This window comes from Sebastes fasciatus, chromosome 18 (assembly GCF_043250625.1).
Source record: "Sebastes fasciatus isolate fSebFas1 chromosome 18, fSebFas1.pri, whole genome shotgun sequence".
In the NCBI taxonomy this organism is placed as follows: Eukaryota; Metazoa; Chordata; class Actinopteri; order Perciformes; family Sebastidae; genus Sebastes; species Sebastes fasciatus.
This window is the reverse complement of record NC_133812.1, coordinates 9,771,263-9,783,675: the sequence shown is the minus strand read 5'-3', so window position 1 is coordinate 9,783,675 and position 12,413 is coordinate 9,771,263. Positions and strand designations below refer to the sequence as shown.

The 12,413-nt window shown below is 41.0% G+C and overlaps 1 protein-coding gene across 1 annotated transcript; it reads right to left on the bottom strand.

The window, feature by feature from the left end:
- Positions 1-1,096: 1,096 nt before the first annotated feature.
- Positions 1,097-12,178, bottom strand: opn8a (opsin 8, group member a). Its single transcript, XM_074616445.1, has 4 exons — positions 12,084-12,178; positions 10,692-11,017; positions 8,205-8,530; positions 1,097-1,928 (listed from the first exon to the last, which is right to left on the bottom strand). Exons 1-4 carry the CDS (start codon positions 12,176-12,178, stop codon positions 1,536-1,538), a joined length of 1,140 nt encoding a protein of 379 aa, XP_074472546.1. The 3' UTR covers positions 1,097-1,535.
- Between the last annotated feature and the right edge of the window lie 235 nt (positions 12,179-12,413).

Genomic DNA, 12,413 nt, shown 5'->3' with positions numbered 1-12,413 from the left:
TCAGCATGATATAAATATAGGGAAAATGTATAATGGGAAAGCTGCAGGAGTTCAGGTTTTTGCACCATTGTGGGGTTTGCATAATGAGAACAGATGGACGAAAAGGCAAACCATTGTAGCTTTATGAAAAGTGCACCAGTTGCTTAAGTTGTCAGGTCCAGAAGTCACCGATAAACATTATGTGATTGTTTAATGCACACCATAATTGAAAGCTGAACGTTTTTGAGGCTGCCAGCTGACCTTGCATGCTGGGTGAACCCTCAGTGAGCTACCAGTGAGGAGGATGCCATGGGAACTAGGAAACTTTCACCAAAATTCACCAAAGACATAGAACACAAAGTTGATGGGAGGCCAAGGGAAGGTCACACTCACAAACAATAACATTTCAGCTTTTTTTCTGTCTCGCTCTGCTCTTTGGAAATCAAATCCAAACTTTCTTGTTCCCCCCTGTGGTGACCTTCTAACTTGAACTTAAAAATTGGTAGAGAGCAAGTGTTGTTTCAATTTTTCCACCATTTTGAGAAATTTGACTTTTGTGAATTTGCTTTTTTTGCTGAGATTTAGACGAGAAGATTGATACCACTCTCATGTCTCATGTCTCTACGTTAAATATGTAGCTAGAACCAGCAGCCAGTTAGCTTAGCTTAGCACCAAGACTGGAAACAGCTAGCACGACCAACACACTGGCACATAAAAACGTAACAAAAGAGATAATGTTCAGCCTGGTCTCATTCCCAGGGTGTCAAATATCGACGCTTGGTCAGTGGCCCTCTGCGTCTACACACAAGGCACCCGTTAGCATCTGTATGAGATGCACCAGGCTTTCAACTAACTCTTATGTAAACCCATCCACGTCATTATTAGACGCTCATAGCAACAGATGTAGATAAAAAGGATCAGTGTGTAGGATTTAGCATCTAGCGGTGAGGTTGCAGACTGCAACCAACTGAATACCCTCTGCTCACCCCTCCTTTTCTAAGCGTGTTGGAGAACTACGGTGGCCTACAGTTAACGTAAAAACCTGAAAGGCTCTCTCTAGTGCCAGCGTTTGGTTTGTCCGTTCTGGGCTACTGTAGAAACATGATGGACTCCGTGAAGGGAACCCACTCCTAATGTAGATATGAAGGGTTCATTCTAAGCTAACGAAAACACAACAATTCTTATTTTCAGGTGATTATAAACGAATTAAAACATAGTTATGAATATTATATTCAATTTCTGCAAATAGATCTCCTTCAATCTTACACACTAGACCTTTGAGAGCGAGAAAGTTGCCAGGTCACTGATTCACATACTGCGCCCATAGTTCACGTTACGTTACAAGCGTACTTATTTTAAGCCAAACCATGTTTTGTCTAACCCTAATGCCAATTTCACACAGCTACATATTTTGCTACTGTATCGACATGAGAGTGGTATTGATCTTCTCATCTAACGCTTGGCAAAAAAGCGAAAAAGGGACTTTCCCAAAATGTTGAATTATATTCCTTCAATGACAACTTGAGGAAAGCGATCAAATCACTTCATCACATGTATTAGCCCAAAGGCATCATCTGACTCCCAGACTGTCTGCCAGGAGCTCCCATTAGACCCACACAGGTTTCATCGGTCCCATTTTCAAAAATGGTGCATTCAGAACCTTTGCCCATATCGCCTTCGAGCTTCCCTCCGTCGGCAGGTGAATTGGCCTGATGAGAGCAACAGAACATCAGTCTCTGGAGGCGGAGGAGCTCGTGCCAGGAGGCGCGCTGGAAGATGAAGTATATGAAAGGGTTGTACACGGTGGAGCTCTTAGCGAAGAGGCATGGCAACAGGGTGAGGAATGGATTCATGCGGCCCTGCTCCTGGGAGTGCAACATGCTCCAGAAGCTGACAGCCACGTAGGGGGTCCAGGCAACAAGGAAACCTGAGCTGATCATCACAGCCATCTGAAATCAGAGGAGCAGATGAAAGAACACAAGAGGTGCAGGGAGGAGTAAAGACAATGAAACAGAGGGGTGCGTGGTGAGTTCGGTAAAGGAGACGAGAGGGGTCGGTAAGAGAAGAGGGGGAAATGAAGGGAGAAATAGATTTAAAAAATGAGCACCCTGCTGATTATTTGCTCTCTTGCTGAGGGTTGAGAACATCAATTCCACTTTCATGTGTGTACACTACATATGGAGCTACAAACCAGCTGCCAGATAGCTGAGCACATAGACTGGAAACAGGAGGCCTGGCTCTGTCCAACGGTAACAAAAATCACCTTTCAATATTATATTGTTTTTTCAGCAAGAAAGCAAATTCCCCAAATATCAAACTATTCCCTTATTTGTTTCAAGCTCTGGTGAAATTAAGTTTTTTATGATTCAAATGAAATGTTGTAAATAGGGCTGTCAAAGTTGACGTGACAATAACGTGTTAAAGCAAATACGTCTTTACGCCACTAATTTCATAACGCATTAATGCATTTTTACCTTGTAACTTAAGGAGTCCATTGGTACCAACAATGTCATACTAGCTTGTTGTAAAGGAGGTTAAATAATGCTTTGATGATTTGCGAGGATAAACTGGCATGGCCATTTTCAAAGGGGTCCCTTGACCTCTGACCTCAAGATATGTGAATGAAAATGGGTTCTTTGGGTACCCACGAGTCTCCCCTTTACAGACATGCTCACTTTATGATAATCACATGCAGTTTTGGGCAAATCATAGTCAAGTCAGCACACTGACACACTGACAACTGTTGTTACCTGTTCGGCAGCAGTTTGCCATGTTATGATTTGAGCATATTTTTTATGCTAAATGCAGTACCTGTGAGGGTTTCTGGACAATACGTGTCATTGTTTTGTGTTGAAAGAATAAAGCACTGCTGTAAAGGGTTTCATGGTGGGTGTATCATCAGAAATCACTGTGTTGCCATGGCTATGAGGGTAAGAAAAAAAAGCAGGCCATCGTTCCGGTAGGTAAATGAGGTCAGGCGAAATGAGCTATAGCCCATCTATTAGGCTGTGAGGGATTTGACAGTCTGTCATATTATGTAGGGAATAAAGAGGAAATGATTCATGAGGAGCAGGAAATTATAAATATAAAGTTATAAATTCATCCTTCGAATATTCCACATCAATATTCACATTCTTTTCATCGAGGAATATTACGCGATCAAAAGAGATCAAGTGAGTAATAATTCACTTAAATATGAATTGCAAGCAAATGTAAAAGATGTAAAAGCTCTCATCACGTCACATGTTTGACTAACCATCTAAACCAAAAATAATACCTCTATTTGCACGTAGAGACTTTTGATTTTCAGTGTTACCATATGATGAACAATACATTGTTCTGTGTGAAACAAACCTGAAGAGTTTTTGAATTATTAAAAACTAAATGTCATTAGAACAAACAAAAATCTAGGGCTGTCAATTGATTAAAATATTTAATTGTGATTAATCGCATGATTGTCCATAGTTAATCGTGATTAATCGCAAATTAATCACACATTTGTTATCTGTTCAAAATGTACCATAAAGGGAGATTTGTCAAGTATTTAATACTGTTATCAACATGGGAGTGGGCAAATATGCTTGCTTTATGCAAATGTATGTATATATTTATTATTGGAAATCAATAAACAACACATAACAATGACAAATATTGTCCAGAAACCCTCACAGGTACTGCGTTTAGCATAAATATTTTGCTCAAATCATAACATGGCAAACTGCAGCCCAACAGGCAACAACAGCTGTCAGTGTGTCAGTGTGCTGACTTGACTATGACTTACCCTAAACTGCATGTGATTATCATAAAGTGGGCATGTCTGTAAAGGGGAGACTCGTGAGTCAAGGCCTATGGAAAGGAGGCTGGGTCACGCGTCATCAACGCGTCATATCTTTAGGGGTATACAACGTGCGCAGTAAAATCTGGCCTGCACTCGCCGAAATTGAGCCAATTGCAACGTACAACTGCAGCTTCAGTTACACTGCGCATGTGTTATATCCCATACCCCAAGACCCATGGCCGCCTGTGACCCAGCCTACTTTCCATAGGCCTTGTCGTGGGTACCCATAGAACCCATTTTCATTCACATATCTTGAGGTCAGATGTCAAAGGACTCCTTTGAAAATGGCTATGCCAGTTTTTCCTTGCCAAATTTAACATATATTTAGCCTCCTTTGTGACCAGCTCACTAACATGGATGGTACCAATGGATTCCTTAGATTTTGCAGTTTCATATGATGCCAGTATCTTTACTTTAGCTTTAAAGCTGAGCCCTCTACAACCTAAAAATCGTTGCATTAATGCGTTTGTTATCCACTAAAAAGTTACACACAGTGCATACTTTCCACTTTTGTTAAATAACTTTGAGGTGGTACTGGGAGCAGTGTGGTGGTTATAAAATATAATCCTGCTAAGATCAGAGCGAAACAGTAAATGTATGAACATGTCATAGATTAAAACTACCCTGAGAGGTCTGGGGAGGAGAAGCAGAGAGATAAAAGGCATCCGTTTTCTTTATTCATGCGGCCTGCCTTTCTATAAGTGAAAATGGGGACTTTCAAACAATCTAGCAAGACTGATGAATCCACTTCTCTGATCTATGGAACATGTTAAATCCAGCTCTCGCTGTCTGAATCATAAATAATTGGAACCTGTTTGGTAAAAGAAAAATGCATTTCTGCAGGAGAACAAAGTTAATGTGAATGTTAAACATACAAACATGCACACTCACTCACTCACTCACACTCACACACACACACTCAACAGCCATATCCGCAGGACATTTGCTGCTACACAAACAAATCTGTTGTGTTCACAGGAACCCAGATGTGTAAAGCGAAGACCAGTTGCCAACCTGGCACGCTCTGTCAAGCTCAATCTGCAGATCAGCGAGAGACTTTCCCTTCCGATCTTTGTCAATTCCTTTACTCAATTTCCTGCAGTCACATCGCCTGCAGCCTGACCCAAGTTTGACAACAGATTTACAGCTTTTACAGCTCAAAAGAATTGTGACCTTTGCAGAAAGGCTGAACATTATATCACTTTTGTTTTGAATTACGACCTTGGCAATTCAATGCGCACACTTTGACACACTTTGTCCTAAATGGACACATGTGGATATACAATTAAGATGCTTAGATAAGGCGCACACCACCAGGGGCATACAGATCACATGAAGCAATCATTCCACCTCACACTGAAGTAGAGTCACATATCAAGGAAGTGATAAGATATATTTGTGCAAATCTCACAAGAGAGATCACTCTTTATCTAACGTCCTTCATTCTTAATCTATAATGGGGTGTTTTCAGTAGCGCAGTGTTGGTACTTAATACAGGTGGCAAATCCCTGACCCTAAAACCACCTTCTGCCACTTTCAAGGATAAGTCTGGTGATAGTCTGTATTTCTCTTATTATCAAAAACAATCCCAAGAAAAGACCAAAACCAACACTTTATCCTCCTAAATCTGGATGTAATTTATAGCCTTCTCTGTGCCATAGACCTCTGTTGTAATTCAAAAGCTAAACTAAGGGTGTTTTCACATATAGTCATTTTTAAATTAACCAAACTCAGTTCTCAGTGGACCAAAAAGTGGACCAGCAGAAAAGGGACTCGGTTCTTTTTGCGTTTACATAGTCAGTTCATTTGAAAGAGGACTCAATGTTTGCGAAAACCTCCACGGCCCTGTGTTTTAGGAAAAGACTTGGCCTTCATTTGAAAATGAAACTATACATATGTGCCCCATTTATATTTACAGAAATGTACCTATACTCTTTTTGTTGCTGAGAGGATCAATACCACTGGGCTCGAGCCAGCCATTGGGCAATTAGCTTGCATGTTTCACGGCCGTGGACGTGTGTCTAGAATGTAACCCGATAAATTGATTTTTTGACAGTTGCCAGTAGTCTTATAAGGCAAGAGCCTGGTAGACGTTCGAATTAGGCAGTAAAAACGTAAAATAAAAGTCCACAATTGGCATTGTCAAGATAACGTGATATGTCTCCGCAAAGTGCTGTCCCATTTATATTCATACCATTTCAAACTCTTGCAACCTCTCATACTCATTAGGGCCCCTGTGTTTCCAGTTGTTCCCTGTCTGTCTCTCTCTATTTGTTGGTGCCTTTAAATTGGGTCGTGTTTACCGTGTTCACGAGAAGAGCCCATATGAATGCCCCCCTCTTGTGGTATTCACAACCTCAACATATCAACAACGCCAAGCATATCGTGTACACGACTTCCCATGTTTTAAACACAAGCTCACAAGTTTCATTTGAAGGCAACATTAGCCTGTGTCGTGGGTGTGGCTCTTCCACTCACTCTCCCAGCTCCTGGCTCCCTGATTGCTGCCAAGATGTTTCACCTGCTCCAAACCACACACCTGTAATACATCAATCCATCAGCCCTGCAGTGTTGATGATGGCGAGTGACATTAAGAACCTTAACCTTACAGTATACCCACCTATCAGCCAAAAAGCCATTGGAATTTATAGGAGAGTATACTCACTTCGTCCTCTGTAACCTACCCATCTACCTGGCAGTACATCCACCTTATAAACTACCACTACACCGCTGGTTAAGGTACAGTTAAGAGGAAAGACGTGGGAGCTCTCACATATGAAGTACAGTAGAAAAAATATTTAACATTAAAATATACAATACTGGAAAATATTAAATTGAGTGGAAGAGGTAATGTTTGATTTACATTTGTGACAAACAATTTTCATTTAACGGTAGCTCGGACCAGTAATGTGATGCACAGTTAGATGTACTGCTATACTTCAGTGTGGACAGGCATACTTAAGTATGTACTGTATGTAGTAGTACGCAGTACGTTCTGCGATTTCGAACATGGACTAGTCGTTTTTTGGTCTTTTCATGGGATTTGTTGATGTAACAGGGTCTGTATAGACCTTTTCAAACATGAAAACATAACCATTCTAAATGAGCCCTTTTGTATTTCCTGTTGCAGTGTTTGTTAATGCAGTAGCTGACAGGAAGTAAACTTAGAGAAAGGTTGTTGCCCTAGCAACGTAATGGCAAAGGAATCATCTATAATATGTGATTCCCCTTGGCAGAAATCCAGTGATGTAAGACAATGTAATTGGCTCATGGGTGCCTTTGTACAGTAGATAAATGCAGCTGGTAGCTGTGAAACTTTGACACTGTTGGTCTTTTAAAGAGTGCTATGTCTGAGCCGGCTCTATGGCTGACCAGTATATATTTTGTTTCTATCCAGACAATAAACAGCAGCACAGACTCTGCACAATGCAGTCACGGGGTTGTTTAACTTGCCAGTTTCAGTGGTGTCTGGCTGAGCTAAGCTGAGCTAAGCTGAGCTGAGCAATAAGGAAATGTCAGCTGCATCCTTTGAGCGTCCTTTGAGCATCCTTTGAATATCCTTTGAGCCTTTCTCTGGGGCCTTCACATGCAAAAGCTAAACTTTATTCTTCATTTGTCTTGGTTGTGTTCAAAAAGCTGCTTCAAGTGAGAGGAGGAAGGGAATCAGGAGGCGGAGTGATCAATTATGTGCACTAATTAAATGGACTTTGTCAGTGTTGTCAGAATGATCCCGCTAACTCTGGAATCACTTTTATGTCCATGTTATTCAAATGAATCTGTACGCATTTCAAATACCTCTTGGCCCAGATATATGATATGTGATATAGACATGTGATATCTATAAATATTCAGCTTTGTAAAGATATTCAAAAGAACATAAAACAGACTGATCTACAGTATTTTAAAAATATGTCTCCACTTGACACATAGAAAAGCATAAAATGAACAGTGCTGCTGCTGACATATTCCTCCCAACTATGAGGCTATTCATGGGGAGTTTTGAGTGATATAAAAAAAAATGAATTTACATGCCTGAGGGGATAGATCATAATTCATCAAATGAAGTGAATGTTTTTCAGACGTGTTTTCACTCCTTTTTCTTTTTCTTTTGCTTCGGTTTTAGCAATTATTCTTGTGCTGTACATTTAATTTCCCTGCTTGCTTTTGTAAATCATGTTTGAAAAATGCTAGTTTTTTGTTGCTTATAGAGTTGAGAATACATTTCTGCGACTTAACACACATCCATTGTCTTTAAAGGACCAAGGATTTTTAGTCATTATCCGCATGTAACAAACATGTTTTTTTTCTTGTCTCGTGAAAATGTTCGAATCAGTGACAGACAACTGAAGGCACAGAGTCAATACAGCATCGATCGTCTGATTCTTACAAGAGTGATTTTCTTCTCTACATTGCCATAGTGAAAGTCATTGCTCTGGATGGATTGGTAGGCCCTGTGCAGCTTCCAGGCAATACCGAAATAGGTGAAGAGGATGACCAGACAGGGGAGGAATGTGCAGAGTACAGACAGAGTCGTGATGAAGGTGGAGTGGTTCAGGGACTCCCCATAGCCGGTCCAGTCTATCGAGCAGGCGAGTCCGAACGGCTCTGGCCCGTAGCTGCCCCAGCCCAGCAGAGGAAACAAGGCCCACAGGCTGGCGTACAGCCAGATCGCACTGATCACTATACTGATGGTTCTCCTCTGGAACTTGACACCTGCGCATAAAACACATTTTAAATTCAGTTTAGTCAGTTATATGTACTACTTTGCACTGCAGTCTGTGGTATCTCTTGTAATAAGCAGCCTCTTTCAGTGGCACAGCATGTAATGAGGAGTCTGATACGTGCTGAAGAGACAGCGGTGCGGAACCATTACAGTTCCGTCAGAGACACATGAAGAAATTTGCCGTTAGAATTGACAGAAAAGGTTCTGCTCTTTGAGTGAAGAATCGGAGCAGTAATGAGGATTAATGGAGAGCTCATCCCCACACAAACACGAACATTAGATCGAAGTTAAATCAACAATGCCAAAAGCTAAGCACATAAGGAGGAGGTTGTTGGGATGGTGGAAGGAGCTGGAGCAGCATGGCATGAGCATATCAACAGTGATATGTGTCAGGTTATGCAACTCGGTTACGTCAAGTGCCAATGTTTTTAAATTTTTGCATTCTACGACATCCTTACCTCGCAAATGTGGAAAGATCATGTTCACAGCAAATACATGATGGTTAAGGTATAGCTAGGGTTAGGCAACTAAAATACTTGGTTGTGGTTACAGCTGATGACTGAGCCAGTGATTGCGAAGCTTGGGTGAAACAGCTGATGCCAAAAAGTGTGAATAGAGTGATCTGCCTTAAAAACTTAACTTAAAGCTGAAGTAGACGTGATTGGAGCAAATATGATTAAAAAAGTTATTTTTATAAAACGGTCGCTATATCCTGACAGTAGTACATTTTCAGGTAACCTGAAAAAAATCATGTGCCTCTGTCTCCTCCGGTGCTTCTAGGGGCATCTGCAAGATTTCACATACCGGAGGGAAACAAGCAGTGAAGAGCTGATCTGAGGTCCGCTGTCCAGCTGCCGTCTATGAGAGCCGGCTGCAAATCCCTCCCAAACTCCGACCAAACGGTCAAACTAGGCCGCGCTGATCAAATATGAATCAATATTATGTTACGTTAATGCCTGTTTCTCACTTCAAATGTTTTCAGAATCATCTTGTAGTATACTGTTTAGAGCTCAGTGGGTTTTTCAGGGCTAATTTGGGAGCTGTATACAGGCTGCCTCCTATTGTTATGAACTCACAATAATCAATTGTGTAAATAACTTTCAATTCAAAGCTCCCTTTTGGGTTTACTGGCATCAGCGTGCCTCCCAACAGCGCTCTGATCAGCCATAACCATATCAATTTACACTTATAACTAAGAATAAGAATAATATAATTTCATGATATTGTTTTTATATCTCCAACTACTGATCTCAATCACATCAAAGAGGTGTGTGGTTAAAATCACGTTAAATTGCAGGAATTCACTGCATTTTATATTTTTTTCGGAGTGTGATTTGCTTATGATTTTGGTTCAGTGCTAACATGTAGCTTTGTGTGCTTATCACTTGTGGCTGGCTAATTGCAGAAAGAAACTTCCTTAAATGATTCTGTTATTATCCTTTCATACAGTAATGCTGTGCTTGTGGCAAGCAATGCAGGCTGCTACGGCATTCAGAGGTTGTGAGGCTACTTCCCAGCTGAGGCACCGAGGTCTCATGGGCTCATATATGCGTACAAATGGGCTGAACAATACTGTATCTATACAGTGCTTTATGGTAAGAAACAAGATACACTTAATTTGACAGCAAAGCCACTTTTCTTGCAGTTAAGGTCCTTACAGAATATGCCATATGTACTGTAGAACATTACTAAATGACGAGAACAAATGAACCTCAGGCCAAATGTCAGTTATGGCATCAGTTGTATCTATTATTCAGCAGACTATGCTGTGTGAACTGCTTGCTTGTGATCCTATTAAAACCGACTCCCTGACCAGAATGAAACCCTCAGTGAGTGGAGGGATGAAAGAAGACGGCACCCCCCAAAAAAGCCGAACAAAGGTTTGACCGGGAGTGAGCAGATCAATAAATCATTGGTATAAAGATCACACGTTTTACTGATTGCTGAATTACATTTGACTCTGGCACGGTAAAGTGCTGAGCCTCATCAATAATCCTTGTCAATACACTGGCAAGGTTTATGATTGATTAACCATAAATCAGAAGGTAAATCCCTGTGGCCTTTGACGAGATGGACTGCTTACTTTAAACATTGATTTCAACTGGTATTCATTTAAAAAGTGCTCTGATCTATAAATCCCATGTGAGATACCTGTCATGGGTGGACTTCCTGTTACCAGGTACCTGACCATCCCCAACACAGCCAGTGTCATGATGCTGGTTACGCTGAAGATCATGCCCATCAGGCCGTAGTAGAGGCAGGACGTGTCGCCTCCGATCCAGGCGTGGTTAAAAGCCGAAGCGATGGACAGAGGATACATACTGAGGGCCATGCCGATGTCCGTCACGGCCAAGTTCACCGTCAGCAGCTCGGGAGCTTTGAGCAGGGCGGCGCGACGAGCTGCGTTGACCAGGACTGCCGTGTTCCCAAAGATAGACAGGATAGCTGCAGGATAGAGAAACAAGAAAAAGTGGCATCTCAAAACAACACTTAACTTAATTAACTAATCCCTGTAGAGAGAGTTACTTGACCCCACTCATCGGTGGAGGTCAAAAGGCAGTGTCAGCAACAGAACAACCACTCTGGATGAGGTAAGGATGCTTCAGTGGGAAAAAATGTCCAAATGGAGCTCTAGTGAAAAGAGGTTTTGAGTGCGTGTAAAGCCAATGATCACTTGGGAGACAATGCGTCTCAGCTTCTCTCTGCAATTATGTTACTCAAACAATCAGAAGCTAAATCTATTAAACTTCTGTACAGCATTTACATCTAATCTGAATACCAACAGAATTATGAGCAGTAATTGCATCACATCAATATCCTGTAATTATGTTCTCTCAGCCCATTTCCTCCCTTTTCATCTATTGGTAAGAGACAAAGCAGTTATTAGTTGACCTCGATTCAACTTCTGTTTTGTGTTTATCGCCTGGAACGAGAGATTAATTAATGTAATGTAAAGCAAATGTACCCTAGTAATCTGATCAAACACCTTCAGCAGTGATTTATAGCATGCAGCAAATGAGAGGGTGGGTGGCCGTTCAAGTTATTTATTGTCATATGCACAACAATTACAGAGAAGCAGTTGTTGCCAATGAAAATCTTAGATCTCAAGCTTCCTTCAACAATGCTCATTAAATATCTATAGAAAGGGGAAAAAAACACACGCAAGTAAAAAAAAGAGAATCTATGACATAAAATAGTGCAAGTTAAAATATAGGGATAAATTATAACATATATAAAACATGAAATAAAATATGAGCACACACTTTTTGACCAATGGCAGTGTGTGCTGGTGACAACGGTCATCCATGGTGATTCATAGTGGTTCTTACAAAATAGATTTTCTTGCTATCAAATTCTGATGCTGCTCTCACCCTTCCACAACAAAGATCAGGATTCATTGGAGCATGTTGTTGAATCCACCAGTGATCATCACATGCTTACATTCTACATATTCTAACTCTTCTATTCTTTACAGTACTGTTGCACTGAGCCGCTACATGTACTGTATGTCCTACACACACACACACACACACACACTCACACCCATCCCCCCAGAGGCTGGCTGCCTGTGAGATGTTGAGGCTGGCGCCATTGATCATAAATGCACTGTTCTTTACTGTTTCCCCTGGTGGGCCCATGCTACAACTGACACATTGCATAACTACTTCACTATATGTACCTATTATTAGAGAAATTCTGATATTATAACAACACAATCAAAGGAATAGTTAGACATTTTAGGAAATATGTTGTTGGAAGATCGATACAACTCTCATACGTTAAATGTAAAGTAAATCAGTAAACAACCACATCTGCCTACCAGCACCAAAACTTTCTAAAAAACACATTAATCTGTTTAAATATACAAAAACT